The following is a 15,916-nucleotide window of genomic DNA, read 5'->3' on the forward strand; positions in this document are numbered from 1 at the left end:
TTTTGGTGTATGGGAGGGACAACACTCCAACCAACCGAGCCACTCTGGCCAGGGCTCTTTCTTCCTTTAAATATAAACAATTTATAGCTAACTGGAATATATCCTACTATAAGAATATGGAGAAGGCCAAAAGGAACTTCATCTGTGTTACTACTGACTCATGATGGATCACCCCTCAAGTCAGACAACATACTCACCAAGAAGGCCAAACTAAAATCTTGTTGTTTCTTTAAACTTCTGAATGAAATTGATCCCATTAGTAAAGATATTCATCCTTAACATTTCTTAACAAGTAAATTTTAATAACACCTTTAATTCTCACACAATCTAATTCTCTGAAAAAAAGTGAAATGGCTATGCAGAACCCTTTAAACATAGTTGTATGATTCCAAATGGTAACAAGTAAGAAACATAAGCGTCCTCTGTGGTCATTGGTGAGCCATCATTGTCCCTTAGCCCAGGGTCAAAGCTAGTTTATTTCATACCAGTGGTTCCTCAATATCTCCTTTCAAACAATTTATTTTAAAGGTGCATTTTTTCTGAAAAAATTATTTAAAAATATATTTTTTTATTGCTTTCAGAGAGGAAGGGAGAGATAGAAACATTGAGAAAGAATCATTGACTGGCTGCCTCCTGCACGCCCACACTAGGGATCCAGCCGAGGCTTGTGCCCTGGCCAGGATTCGAACCATGACCTCCTGGTTCATAGGTCAACACTCAACCACTGAGCCACGCCAGCCAGGCTGAAACGGTTACTTTTTTTCTTTTATAATATATTTTAGTGATTTCAGTGAGGACGGGAATGGGAGACAGAAACATCAACAATGAGAGAGACTCATTAATTGACTGCCTCCTGCATAGGGGGTGTGCAGCCCGCAATCTGGGCTTGTGCCCCAACTGGGAATCGAACCGTGACCTCCCAGTTCATAGGTCAAAGCTCAACCGGGCTGAAAGGGTTATTCCTAATAATAAGCATACCAAAGGGAGACAGAAAAGAATGAGGAAGAAAAAATGAAAAGTGTGCAGTATAAACATTTCCACCCTGAATAATGAGGACTGTAAGTGACATAGGGTACCAACTTGATGCATCTGGACTTTAATTTTTAGAACATTCAAAGGGAAAAAAAATCATCCTCCTAAATATTTTTAAAGCATATCAAACTGTAGATTTACATTTGCCTAAGTCTTACAAACCAAATATGTAGAAATAGGAATGCAAATATTTCGATTCTCTGAATATACAGAACCGAATAAGGCACAGGGACCTAAAGATGAAACAAAGCAAGTCCACAATGTCTGAGTAACATGAGTTAGGGCCCTTCTATTTTGTCCTGTAAGGTAATTAAGTAGTTCTCTCTGTTGCATATGTCCACATTTATTCAGATTGTTAGACATACAGCATTCTGCAACTTAGAACATTAGAAGCTACATACTCTTCCAAACTACTGTTGATACAATCTAATTCAAAATAAAAAAATCGTTCGACTTTCATGAAGCCCCTACTTACCTACAGCAAAACAGAACTTTTGAACAAGAACATACTATCCTATTACTTACAATAATCAGTAAATTAGGAAGATCATTGCCTTGTCAATCAATCCAGGAGGCTCTCAATTTCCCTGTTTGGCTTTCAAACCACCTGTACGTCTGTGCATTAATCACTGACACCCTGAACAGACATCCCATGCTGACCCCAGTGCTCACCTGCGGCAGAGAACGAACAGGCACAGCTATCATGCCAGTGCTATTTTGTCGTTATTTGACCATTTTGCTGCATTTTTGTCCTTTATGTTTTATTTGAGTAAGTGGAAGAAGGAAAAAAATCAAATGGTTGACATTGTAAGAACCATTATCTCTACATTTAACACAACTGAGATAAGAATAGAAATCAAGAGGAACGAGAACTCTTTTGCCTCAACTGGGTGCTCATAGGTCATAGCACTTAAACCAGTAGGCTGTGTTCAACTGAGAAAAAAGGCAAATGCAGGGAACATGCAGAAATATTGAGAATAAATGATCTAAGATTATGTCTAAAAAATGAAACATAATTGGGAATGGCAGGGTGATTTATAATCTCTACAACTCCTTCCTATTTGAGTCCACTAACTTTTGCAGAACCAATTTTCACATACATTTTTAGGAATGATTTGAGTATGATCTGAAAGAAGGGAACTTCCTGTACTGAAAAAGAAAAAAATTGGCCCAAGACAAATTTGTTTATATTTATTGAATTATTCTGTATGAAATCTATATGAATGAAGTTTAGAAAAATTGCCTTAGCAATCAACAAATGCAAACCAAAAAATTAAACACTAATCTACAACAAATTTGCTACACAAGAGACATTTATTAATGTTCTGTTGTATTTACAGTTTTAATATAGCAAACCAAGGTGAATAACCACTTGGCAGAAAGCACATCATTCTACACTTATAACACATCAGCTTCTGCTAACACATTGTAAAAGCAAGTAGTACATACAGTATGTTAGGGATCATCTCAAAAGTTCCAAGCAAATTCTTTGCTCCTAGTAACTAATCCCCTCCCTACTCCTAGCCCTTGGCCTAATCATCATCAGGAGATAAGAGAAAAAGACAAAGAAGGGATAGGGAGACTCTAATCATACAGAAAGTGTCCAGAATTGCATTTTAGTAATTAAGCTGTATTTGTCCCTGTCCTTTCTATTCTATACAGTGACAACACATTTACAATCCCTTAGGCACACAACAAAGAACAACAGGTACTGCAAAATTTAGAATACAAACTATAAAAAAATTAATGCTTATTATTTTCCAATTAAAAACATATTCTTGACCAAATCTCAAATGTATTTGCACTATGGTTTTGCTTTCAGGTGTTCACAATACAATTGCATCAATTTCTAGATTAATTTTCACAGTAAATATGAATTATGTGCAGAAATGAATGCAGTCATAACAAAGTTTTAACTTTTGAGAAAACCCCTTTAAGATAGCCAGCATTACACATTATCTTACACTAAAATACTTTATGCCAAAGTCATTTTGAGATGGAGGATGAGTAAAGCAAGATTGCCCCCTAGTGACTACAGGGACAAGGCTCATGCTGTTTAAAATGACTACAAACCATAGATAAGGCATTATTAATACATCACAGACTTGATTGCGAGAGCTTTTTCAAACATTAACCACTAATGATTCCATGATTACAGAATTCTGCATTAACTACTAAAATTTAACACCTAGGAACAAATAGAGAGACATGATCTTTTTCAACAGTACTTTATTTTGTTGAAGTAGGTGATTATTCCTCTGTGTTCTGCATCTTGATTCACTTCCTGCAGGTGTTCTCTTGCTTCTTGAGAGAGAATTCATAAACGCAGGAAGGCCTTTGCCAGAAAACATCTGCCAGAGAAGGATATTGAATATTGAAACTCAGTTAGTGTGTTATTTTGGCTGAGAGAAGGATGTGGTCACAAAAGAAGGCAGGATGTTTAGAGACACAAGAAATACATTTTAACACAGCTTTAAGATTACTATACACTGACATCAAAGCATTCAATAAACATTAAATTTCCAGTTCTTAAAGTTATCAAGGACTCTAACTAGAAAGAACTTGAATGCTTTCTTTAAAACCCATGAAGTCAGGGGTCTCACTCTCCAAACCTCCTAAGAAAAGAATGAAATGCACGTAGCAATTACTTCATCTCACACTTAACCTCAACAGCAATGACTGAAACTTGAAGAAAAGAGACATTTTCCTAATACATCTGCAGCTACTGTTTACCCTGCCAATGCTGCCAGGTCTCACACCAGGAAGATCTCTAGTAAGGGTGCCAATCGTGTCATGCTGTCTCAGCGCGCGGCAAAGTTAAAAAACGGCTTGTACGCTCAGAGGTATCACAGGTACTTTTAAAAATAAATTAGAAAAACAGGCAATGTTATTTTGGGCATGTGTCTCTGAAAAAAGAAAAAAAGAAAGATATCTGTAGCCCCAAACTACTTTTTAATGTACAACCCTGGCCAGGTGGCTCAGTTGGTAGTTGTTCCGTACACCAAAAGGTTGTGAGTTAAATCTCCGGTTGGGGTGTATACGGGAGTCAACAGATAGATGTTTTTCTCTCTCTCTCCCATCCTCTCTCTCTCAAATCAATAAACATATCCTCAGTAAGGATTTTAAAAAACAAATACAAATAAAATGGAATAAACATGACTAAAATAAATAATGTCCATAAATTTTGTTAAATGCAGTTTTCATCCAATACTTTAGGCATTTCTGTATTGGCCTAATAAATTGTTTTGGTTCACATGGAAATAATGGGGAAAAGTACAAGTAACTCCCTATGTTAATGCTAAAAGAAACATGAAAGAGATACATTAACTACTTAACAAATATTTATTGAGAAAGTACTTTATGCTACTCTGCACCGAGAGAGAATTGGATGACCTCATATACAGGCAGGCCTTTAGCTTACTTTTCCATCTTTCCAAATTACTGTAAAAGCCACAAGCAGCCTTTTCATATCTTTTCTGATTAGACTGCTGTGTACATGTTTAAAAGGCTGACAAAATGCAAAGAAGCTACAACACTGGAGGAAATCAACATATTCTTTATAAACTTAATATTTCACCAAACTCCAAATTCAGTCGGTGTTTTGATTTAAAGTAAACCAATGATACTGGCACAAGTGCAACTTTTCTTTAGATTGAAAAACCTTAAAATGTGCAGGCTCAAAGATGCAAGAATTTAAGAAACTCTAAAAGCCAAGCAGAAGCAAAAAGAAAATTGGTAGACTGATGTCAAATGGGGGTTTTTGCAATGAGCCCAGACTCAATACAAACCTAAGTAACTTCAGTTTTATCAGTTTCCATAAATAGATAAAAACTAATGTAACAATTATTAGGTCAAAACACTAGAGTTTGAAAGAACATATAATACAGTCCAGATGACTACCTAGCCACTTTTCTCACTGCTTCCACAGCAGTTAATTAGCTTTAATAGATCCCTCAAAGCCAGAGCCACCCAAAAAACATTTAAAATCCACTAAGAGGACCTACATGGGTTTCTATGGGTGATCTTAACACCACACAAACACCACATGAAAAAGACTACTTAAAGAGGCACTCACTGCCCTCTAAGACCAGAGGCCTATTCAGATCAACTTGACTCACAATTGTTACAATAATGGTGGAACATGGAACATGAACTGGAGGTCAGACAGGTTTTAGGGCCTCGGACATCATTACTAAACTGTATATCATGCTTCAAAAGCAAAAGGAATCCAACAGTCTAGGAATCGTTTAATTGCAAGAGGAAGACAACCATTTCTTCTTGGACACTGATTTTTTTAAAGGAAAAAATCACACTAGAAACCTTTTTACTGTCTTGCTACTTTGTAACACAGTCCAATAAATCAAACTTTAGCTTGAGGTGAATTTTCTCTAAGAGAGATATTAAGTGGGGGGAGGGATACTATAGAAAAAGAGAAATGAAAGCATTTGGAAGAAGTTAAATCATCATATGGAAAAGGTTAAACTATCTTAAGACTAGTAGGTATAGCTCACCAGTCTTAGCAATCACTATCTAACTACAAAGGGCCCTATTATCTCATTAATGCCAGAGCTTACAAGTTCTCTTTCTTCTTATTTCAGATGTTGTTAAAATAACAGAAATCTATTATGCTTCATATGCACAAGTGCTTTTGGAATGGCATTTAGATAACAGTTAACTGTGCTACCACCTTGCAGCTATTAATTACCCTCAATGACCTGGCAGCCCCAGGGGAGTGCCAGTGCATAGAAATGTAATACTGTAAGAGAAAGCATGAACACCTCACATATTTCAGCATTTCAGAGAAAGATGTTTCTACAAGGTATCTGTTTCTTTTTTTTACAACACAGAAGGAACATTTTGTCTTTCCTGCTTCCTCACAGTCACTTCTCCTTGATGCCCATGTGCCACCTCCAGCAGTTCCTGCTGGCTTTTCCGGCTGTGGGTAGGAAACCAGATTTCCTTTTTTAACCTTAAATGGGCTTCAAAAGGGAACCTGAGAGTAACAGGGAACCAGAGTAACTATGCTAGTAACACATAAGCTTTGGTGCTCCGCTTTTGTAACATCTACTTGGGCTCATTAAAAAGATGCCCCTGGGGTCATTTCAAGGTGTGGGTGTGGGTGTGTGTGGGGGGGAGGGGGTGGGCGGGTATGGGGGTTGTGTGTGTGTATGTGTGTACTAACTTTTTGATAGCCTGAATAGAAAAGTCACTATTCCTATACGTTTTCCAGCAAAATGCTAGATCTTAGTACAGCATTGAATTAAGTTATTATTTTGTTCTAGCAAAGTTATTTTAAAAATTCCCTACCTGTGTCTTTCTGGCAAAAAGTAAGCCTCTAGCTAGCTTTTAATTAGTGACATCTCCATTAAAGAAAGTAAGAAAAAGAAGTCTCAATGAAAGGAAAGACCATATTTACTTTTCACATAATGGTTTTCTAGCACATATTTAAACTTAATTAAAACTGAATTTCCTCTAAACTAGAAAAAGGAAATATTCTACATTTGGATCTAGATGGACAGTTCTCCCTATCAATTGTCAAAAGAAGTCAGTCTCATGGGATATTATAGCTTACCACTCTGGGGATACTGAAAATTAGTAAGGAAGTCATTAGAATTCCGATTGCTGCTCTAAGTCCCCAAACCCTTAATTTAGAGCTCTGAATCCTCTAGGCATGTCAGGAATAATTTAGCATCAACTAGAATAGTCCAGTCAGACAGAAGAGCAAAGAAACCCTACCCTGCACTCCAATGAGGGAAGCTCACAAACCTCAGAGTTTCTGAGAACTCCTAAAACTCCAATCTAAGACTTCTGACTCCCAAATTCAGACAAGCAGGCCTATAACCAACCTCACAGCTCCAACAGCATTATTACCAAGAACTACCTCGTTCAAATCATAACCCTAAAGATGCTTCATTTTACACTTAGGATACACCCATGAAACATTTCAGAGATTTCAGAAAATCACAACAAAACAAAATCAGCCTGGCCAAAGTGACTCAATTGGTTGAGTGTAGTCCTGTGCACTGAAAGATTGCCAGCTCAATTCCCAGTCAGGGCATGTACTATGTACCAAAGGCAGCTGATACATGTTTATCTCTCATATTGCTGTTAACTTCTCTCCCTCCTCTCTACTCCCTCCCTCCCTCTCTTAGCATGTCTTCGGGTGAGGATTTTAAAAAAACAATCAGCCCTGGTCGGTGTACCCAATGTTTGGAGTGTCGGCCAGCACACCAAAGGGTTGTAGGTTGAATTCTGGTCAAAGGTTATGTATCTAGGTTTCAGGTTTGTTCCCTGGCCCTGGTTGGGGCAAGTACAGGAGGCAACCAATCAATGTGTCTCTTTCACATCCATGTTTCTCTGTCTCTCCCCCTCCCTTCCACTCTCTCTAAAAATTAATGGAAAAAATATCCTCTGGTGAGGATTAACAAAAAAAGGAAAAGAAAAAGAAATCAACAAATTTACGGAACTTTAAATAAAGTCTTTCTCTCCACCTGGTCATTTGTTAGGTATTAGAAGCAAGATGAAGAAGGTGTGCAGTTTCCTAATAAAGATGGAAATTTCTGCCCTGACCGGTTTGGCTCAGTGGATAGAGCGTCGGCCTGCGGACTCAAGGGTCCCAGGTTTGATTCCAGTCAAGGGCATGTACCTTGGATGCAGGCACATCCCCAGTAGGGGGTGTGCAGGAGGCAGCTGATCGATGTTTCTCTCTCATTGACGTTTCTAACTCTCTATCCCTCTCCCTTCCTCTCTGTAAAAAATCAATAAAATACATTAAAAAAAAAAAAAGACTGAAATTTCTAACAGAAGAATGAGAGAATAGAGAGGGCTGTGATCTCAATCCATTTAAAAATTCAAAGCTATTGCCCTAACCAGTTTGGCTCAGTGGATAGAGCGCCAGCCTGCGGACTCAAGGATCCCAGGTTCGATTCCGGTCAAGGGTATGTACCTTGGTTGTGGGCACATCCCCAATAGAGGGTGTGTAAGAGGCAGCTGATCGATGTTTCTCTCTCATCGATGTTTCTAACTCTCTATCCCTCTCCCTTCCTCTCTGTAAAAAATCAATAAAATATATTTTTTAAAAATTCAAAGCTACCTTTCGACTAGACTTAGAGGAAATATTATTTAAAGAAAATCTGTCCCCTCAGTACACTTTGGTTTAGGGAAAATCCAAATCTGCAGGTGATTTTAGTGCCCTTTGTAAGAAGGTGAGCTATGGCACCCGCAAAGGATTAACTTCTGTGGTAGGTAAGAGTTAAATCTAAGGCTTGGAAGTGACTATAAAATATAGTAAGACAGAGAGAAAAAAGAAAAAAAGATGGCAATGGTAATTACATAAAACTACACAGAACATCTGATAAGCCTCTTAGAGTTAAGATGTCCTAGACACAAAAAAGACCCATCTTGGCATCAAGGCCTAGGCCAGTGGTGTCAATGTCCATGTGTGCTCAGACTTTGTAACCTAATTCAAACTCGGGGCACGCCTGAATTTAAACACACAATAAGCATAACCTTTCTTTTAAAAAAAATCATAAACACACTGTTATTTGTTTTTTGTTGTTGTTAATCCCCACCCAAGGATATTTTACCATTGATTTTTAATTTTATTTATTTATTTTTTTTAGGGAGAGTGGAAGAGAGAGGGAAAGACAGAGAGAAGTATCGATATGAGAGAAACACACTGATTGGTTGCTTCCAACCAGGGCCAGGGCCTGAGGAGCCTGCAACCAAGGTACGTGTCCTTGACCGGATCCCGGAACCCTTTGGTCCGCAGGCCGACACTCTATTGTCCACTGAGCCAAACCGGCTAGGGCCACACTGGTATTCTTAATGACTATAATTTTAGTTCAAATAAAAGTGCAGTCCCTTGAAGAAAACAACTTTAACCAACACAAGACTAAGTTCTTTGTATGCTTGAATTTTTATAAGAAATGCTATGAATACACTCCACCTGCATGTATCTGAGTTTATATAGCCCTAAAGCCTTCTGTTACTTGCATAAAATTACACATGTAAAGTATCTAATACACTATCTGATATATGGAAAAGTTGGTGTTAGTTTTTACTGTGCATGCTTAAAACAAATTTTAGTACACTCAAGTTCTCATCATATTTTGTTGCTTAAAACTTTCAATGCTATCCCACCAACTGGCAAATTAAATACTTTTCTAGAAACACTAGAGGCCTGGTGCACGAATTCATGCACATTCAAAAGAAATTAATTAGAAGAAATATTTTAGACGCTGGGGAGGGAGAGCGGGAGGTTGGCTCCAGGGTGTGTCCAGCCCGTCTCACCCAATCCCAATGGGCTGGACCCCAGCAGCAAGCTAATCTACCAGTCGGGGCGTCTGCCGCCTGGTGGTCAGTGCGCATCATAGAATGGTCAAGCAGTTGACCAATGGTCTAACACTTAGCATATTAGGCTTTTATATATATACTAGAGGCCCGGTGCACAAAAATTTGTGCACTCGGGGGGGGAGTCCCTCAGCCTGGCCTGTGCCCTCTTGCAGTCTGGGACCCCTCGGGGGATGACCACTTGCTGGCTTAGGCCTGCTCCCCGGGGGGATTGGGCCTAAGATGGTAATCAGACATCCTTCTGGCAGCCCTGCAGCCCTCGGGGGATGTCCACTTGCCAGTGGGGAGCAGGCCTAAACTGCAGTCGGACATCCTTAGCGCTGCTGAGGAGGCAGGAGAGGCTCCCACCACCACCGCTGTACTGGCAGCCATCAGCCTAGCTTGTGGCTGAGCAGAGCTCCCCATGTGAGCGCGCCCTGACCACCAGAGGGCAGCTCCTGCATTGAGCGTCTTCCCCCTGGTGGTCCATGTGTGTCATAGTGACCAGTCATTCCCAGTCCTTCTGCTGTTAAGGTCAGTTTGCATATTACCCTTTTACTATATAGGACAGAGGCCTGGTGAACAGGTGGGGGCCGGCTGGTTTGCCCTGAAGGGTGTCCAAGATCAGGGTAGGGGTCCCACTTGGGTGCCTGGCCAGCCTGGATGAGGGGCTGATGGCTGTTGGCAGCTGGTCGCACCCCCTTCAGGGTGGGGGTACCCCTGGGGTGCCTGGCCAGTCTGGGTGAGGGGCTGAGGGCCGTATTCAGGCTGGTGGGCGACTGAAGCTCCCAAGCTCTCCTTTTTTCCTTTTTTTTTATTCTGGGATTTATTTACCTTCTATAGCTGTCATTGGAGCTGAGAGCTGGCTCCAACTTTGAGGCCTCTGCTGCTGAAAGCAGGTAACTGGGGTTTGTTTAGCTTCTATAATTGCAACATTGTTGCTTAGAGTGCAGCTCAGAGCCCGGCAGCGGCAGGCAGGGAACCTCGGCTTCCTCCATCGCCGGGGCAACCAAGCCTCCTGTTCGCTTCAGCTGCGTGGCTGCCGGCCGCCATCTTGGTTGGCAGTTAATTTGCATATTGCCCTGATTAGCCAATGGGAAGCATGTCGGAGGTACGGTTAATTACCCTATTTCTCTATTATTAGATAGGATAGATACATTCTGAGACCTACACAAATCTTCAACATTGAGAACTCCACCCTTAGCATATGATTAGCTAAATAAACTATGATAACCCAACAGCAAATACTAAACAAACTGACTGATGTTCAGATGGGGTTAGCCTTGAATTGAGCCAACATGTCACTAAGTTTAAAGTAATGCTCTATGTATTCTATTGGCCCCACTGCAAATGGCCTTAGTATTCAAGATATTAGTATTCAGAACAGCTATTTGTTCAACCCAGCTTTCCAGTCTTGACCCCCCAATGCTCTTTTATGCTACAATCAAACTGTGGTCCCTTGGGCAAGCTTCATACTTCTCATCCTGTATTTTGGCACTCCACTCTGCCTCAGTGATTCCGAAATTCTTCCCCACCTAGCTAATTTGCACTAAAATAAATGCTACCTATCATTTAAAACTTATCTCAATTGCTACACTCTTTTACAAGCCTTGCCTGAGGCTTTAACTGTCCTGGCCCCTAGGTGTTGCTCAAGATACCTAGGGGCCAGGCCAGAGCTGATTCACCATCCTCACCAGTGTTAAGGAACAAAGAGTGAAGTCCGAGAAGGCCTATTAGATGTTGGTACCGGAGAGGCCTTGCTGGTGTAATTACCTACTCTTCTCTTTTAAATCTGAGAGCCTCTACAGGGCTTAGTCCTCCTATTCTAGGCAGGAGAAAAGACCTTTTCTCCCCTTCCTTTCGTTTGAACCCACCCTACCACCAGAATGGTAAAATCAGGGTGTAACCCTGAAACAAGGCACCAAGAAAGCATCCCTGACTAATTTTTAAGGAATGGAAGCCTTGGTGGGCTTGTTAGAAGTCCAGGCAAAAGGAGTTCCTAAGGAACTCTCCCAGCTCAAGGGTTTAGGGTCCTACATAATTAGAGCTGAAAGGCCCGTTCCCAGTACTGTCTTCTAGAACTGGTACTACAGTAAGCAGTGACTTCGGGATTCAAGAGTCAAAGATCTACTAGTAAATCCCTAGGCCCAGCCAAATATCCTAGCTCCTTGATGACTACTAAGACCCCAGCCTTTTCTGCACTGTCAGAACATGAGATAACGTTTCCTCCTATGGCAGTTTTCTAACTTACCTTTTCCCACAGCTTTTTGTAGAAACACCCCTCACAAAACCAGAAGCTGCTAAAAGGCAAGGACTGTGGTTTCATTACCTTCTCCATATCCCCTACCACAGGAGGTACGCTCTACTCTGAACCGGAATAGAAACCTGCAATGCATCACATCATTACACTGGGATTAGAGCAAAGTTTGATTTTTCTTTAATACCTTTAATAAATAAAGAGAACTCTGGTCCTGGGGAGATTTGAGAAAGTTTCTGGCATCTTCCGAACCTTTGCATAATTGATAAATCCTCTGAGAAACAGGAGAAAGCCTAATTTAAAAAAGAAAAATCAGGAATAAATTTATAATTTCCACATTAAGTCTCCTCCCCGGAAATGTCCCCCTTGATAGCACTAATTCATCGTTTTTCTACTAAAAGCTATCAAGACACGAGCAACTTCCTCCAAAGCTTCCAAATGATTTCCACACCAAATTTTCCATTTCTCATTAAAAAAACATAATCTCAAAAACCAAATAAAAGCCTTTTGCACATTCAGAATCTAACTGTCTAAAAGGGAAATAAAAAAAAAAAAGATGGGGCTAAACATCTACCTTTGAAAGCCTATGAGAAACATCAAAATCTACCTTCTGAGTTCCAAAAAAGCATTCCAAGATAATTAACTCAAAACAGGGGGGGTGGGGGGGGGGGCGGGGGGTATAAACTTTTTCTCAAGTGAAAACAAATTTCATCCTTTCTCTTGTCAAGGGATTTTTTTTGTCAACAGTACATAATGTTGACCACTAGATGTCAGGATCCCCTTACCTATTACAGTAAGTCTCTTATTTTCAACTCTAAATCCTATTTCTTCATTCTTAAAAAATACATACAAATAGGGCACTCTGCCATTTACTTACCAGGCAGGTAAAAGAGTAAGGCTGATTTGTATGGCTGCACCAGAATCTACACATTCACGGAGTCTGTACCTCTTGGAAGAGTGAGCTGGAAGTCGGTGTGCCCTCTAATGGGAGCTCAGACACTCCCAGCCCTCCTCTTCAGAACTATTCCTCCAAAGTGACTCTCTGGCAGGTCGTTTTTATTATTAAGCTTCTCAATAATCATGGGGGAGGGGATCATATTTTTCTTTCCTTGGAATTATAATGACTATTGGTAAAGTAGATGATGCTATTGGAAGGTGAGTAACGGCATGACGGATGACTTGTATTTTCTAAATATAATTTAGGGTCAGCAATGCATGAGACAAAGAAGGTAAGTCCTGAATGTATTAAGTACCCATTGGGCACAGTGCTACTACACGGTGCTAGCCAGACCCATTAGTAGCACTGCCATCAGGGGTCTTAATTAAGGAAGCAGCAAAAAGGCTCAAACCAGGAAACAGGAGAGAGTGATGTCACAGAAGCAGAACAAGGCAATTATACCATCTTTAATAGATATATAGATATAATGGCCCTGCTATTATATTATAGAAATGGTAGTGATCTGTTATTATCAAAAATATTTTCTTTACAAAGAATGAAGAAGCCAACAATATTCACCTCAATGTTCATTTCTTTGCTTTAAAATATCTTAGAAAAAAAGATTTTAAAATAAATATTTAGAGTAAAAAGTAAAACATTAAGGCCAATCTGAAATATCTGTTATTTTTTTAAATAAAAACCTCTGCCCAACACAAGAAATTCTTATTTTAATAACAAACTAAAGAATTCTGGAAACCCAATAGTGCTTCTTCCAGAAATTATATCTAACAGGGCTATATATTTTCTGTTTTCTACTGACACATCCAATACACATACTCATGAGTAGTTTAACTGGTTACAATATGCTTAAAAGCAATTTGGGGTTAAGTCTATGACTTTACGGCAATAATTCACAAGGGGAAAAAAATCCAGACTATAAAGTCTTATCAGTGTCCCACTGGTCACATGGGGAACCTGAGAAGGGAACATGAATGAGTTAGGGGTGAATATGAATGAGTTAGGGAAAACCTACAACTACTAACAGACATTTTATTAACATTCATGTTATTCTGATGGTGAAAGCCTAATTTTTGAGGGAGAAATATTTTTAAAATTATACTTATTGTTGATTAATCTATCGCTGTATAATATGATGAGGGTTTACTAAAAGTAATCTCACTTCTAAAATTTAACATAATCTTTTCTCTCCTTTGTCTATGTTAAAAGCACTTACCTAAAACCAGGAACACCCACCAGAGCCAATACTGACCATCAAAGTATCCAGGGAAATAAGTGGAAAACTGAAAAAACAAAACAAAAACATTTCATAGCAGTTTAGCGATACAATTTCACATTTTAACTTACAGGCACACAAAACATAAGACTTTATTTTGTATATGAATGCTGTCCTTTAGCTCTTAAAAATAAATAAAAGTGCCCTAGCCCAGTGTTCAGCAAACTCATTAGTCAACAGAGCCAAATATCAACAGTACAACAATTGAAATTTCTTTTGAGAGCCAAATTTTTTAAACTTAAACTATATAGGTAGGTACATTGTTATTAACTTAATTAGGGTACTCCTAGGCTGGCCTTTGCTAAAAACGTCCTCAATCTGATTGAGGTACGTTCGCTGAGGTCGACCCCTTCCAACTCTCCCATCCATACTCGTCTTGTATACTTGTTTTGTCTATCTCCTTTCGTTCATCCTCTCTGTATGTCCAAACCATCTCAACATACAGGGCACCTAAAAAAATGTTTCATTTTATAATAATAAAGCCACCAACACAAAATAATTACAATTATTAAATTGATGACAAAAATACCTGTAGGATTTGCAGCTGGTTGGAAAAATACAGGTAACTTTATGCTTCGAGTAGGTACTTTTGTCACCCGCGCTCAATTTGCCGAGGCGACTAGCACTAACCACTCCACAATGAGACTGCTGACTGGCTCACTCAATTCGTCCATGAATTGCGCGCCGCGTCTCCGGTAGCTGGACCTACCGACACCCCCCACTTCTTCTAACGCCACTTCTTCAAAATAGACTCGCCCAGGCCAAAAACCGACTTCTGCGCATGGGCCACAAAGTTTCAATCGCACTGTACGTGCGTGCCCACACGTGGTATTTTGTGGAAGAGCCACACTCAAGGGGCCAAAGAGCCGCATGTGGCTCGCGAGCCGCAGTTTGCCAACCACTGCCCTAGCCGGTTTGGCTCAGTGGATAGAGCATCGGCCTGCGGACTAAAGGGTCCAGGTTAAATTCACATGCCCGGGCTTCGGGCTCAATCCTCAGTAGGGGGTGTGCGGGAGGCAGCCAATCAATGATTCTCTCTCATCATTGATATTTCTCTCTCTCTCTCTCTCCCTCTTCCTTCCTCTCTGAAACCAATAAAAAGATATTTTTTAAAAAATAATAAATAAATAAAAGTATTTTAAATATTACTGGTTTGAAGTGCTTACGACATAAATATCTTTATTTTCATGGAAAAGTAGTCTTGAAATATGATAGCTTTCAGCTTTATAGATTCCTTGTTTTGAAAGTGCTCAAGTCTGTTTAGTTTTCTCAATCTTTTACTCACATAATATTGGTCCTTCTAGAAACACATTTTACTAATACTTTTACTTTGTTTTTTGTTTGTTTTTTTTTAATGTATTTTTATTGATTTCAGAGAGGGAGAGAGAAATAAAAACATCAATGATGAGAGAATCATTGATTGGCTGCTTCCTGCATGCCCCCTACTGGGAATAGAGCTGCAACCAGGACAGGTGCCCTGACGGGGGAATCCGTGACCTCCTGGTTGACAGGTCCATGCTCAACCACTGAGCCACACCAGCCAGGCAGTCTAAAGTTTTCTTAAGAAAACTACCTAAGCGACTGCATTTCTAAAAAGGAGTTTGTTAATCAAATTAATTTGGTAAAGTGTGTAGAAGAGATATTGTTGGGGTCCAACCCCAGCAGGTCCAGGGGTTCCCAAAGGTGTGGACGGAGTCAGTGAAGAAGAAATGACACGGAAGACAGCATTCAGTTGATCAGCAGCCTAGCCAGGTTCTCTAGTCAGGTTCTCCAGCCAGGTTCTCACTTTTACTTTGTTTACTCAGTGCCAAAACCAACTATTTGGCTTCCTTTCTAATGAGTCCTGATTTTATTCCTACTCTTCCAGCCATGCCTTGACCTTGAAAACTTTCTCATGTACATAATGATAACCCCATTCCTTTCACAGGATGTTATTCTGGACAATGGGAATTGAAGCCTGCTGAGGTTTCCCTGCTCTTAAAGGGAAAAAGAAAAGGACCAATAGTTCCCTTTTTTCTGTTGAGCACTGTGGGTTTCTGTGACAATGCCTTAACCTTCGGGGAGG

General features: G+C 39.9%; 1 protein-coding gene across 5 annotated transcripts in view; it reads right to left on the minus strand.

Annotated features, from left to right (window-relative positions):
• Window positions 1-2,327: 2,327 nt before the first annotated feature.
• The window catches only part of NDFIP1 (Nedd4 family interacting protein 1), a 46,703-nt gene continuing 33,114 nt past the window's right edge, over window positions 2,328-15,916 (minus strand). For 2 of the 5 annotated variants that reach the window (XM_036311972.1, XM_036311967.1), the window contains exons 6-8: window positions 13,792-13,858; window positions 11,808-11,913; window positions 2,328-3,383 (exon numbers count right to left, since the gene is read on the minus strand). In XM_036311972.1, coding sequence (XP_036167865.1) covers window positions 11,810-11,913; window positions 13,792-13,858 — 171 coding nt within the window. In that variant the 3' untranslated portion in view covers window positions 2,328-3,383; window positions 11,808-11,809. Of the gene's footprint in view, window positions 3,384-11,807; window positions 11,914-13,136; window positions 13,168-13,224; window positions 13,533-13,791; window positions 13,859-15,916 lie in introns of those variants that run through there. The other 3 variants (XM_036311971.1, XM_036311968.1, XM_036311970.1) reach the window with 3 other exon arrangements.

The sequence above is a fragment of the Myotis myotis genome, unplaced genomic scaffold (assembly GCF_014108235.1).
Source record: "Myotis myotis isolate mMyoMyo1 unplaced genomic scaffold, mMyoMyo1.p scaffold_m19_p_6, whole genome shotgun sequence".
In the NCBI taxonomy this organism is placed as follows: Eukaryota; Metazoa; Chordata; class Mammalia; order Chiroptera; family Vespertilionidae; genus Myotis; species Myotis myotis.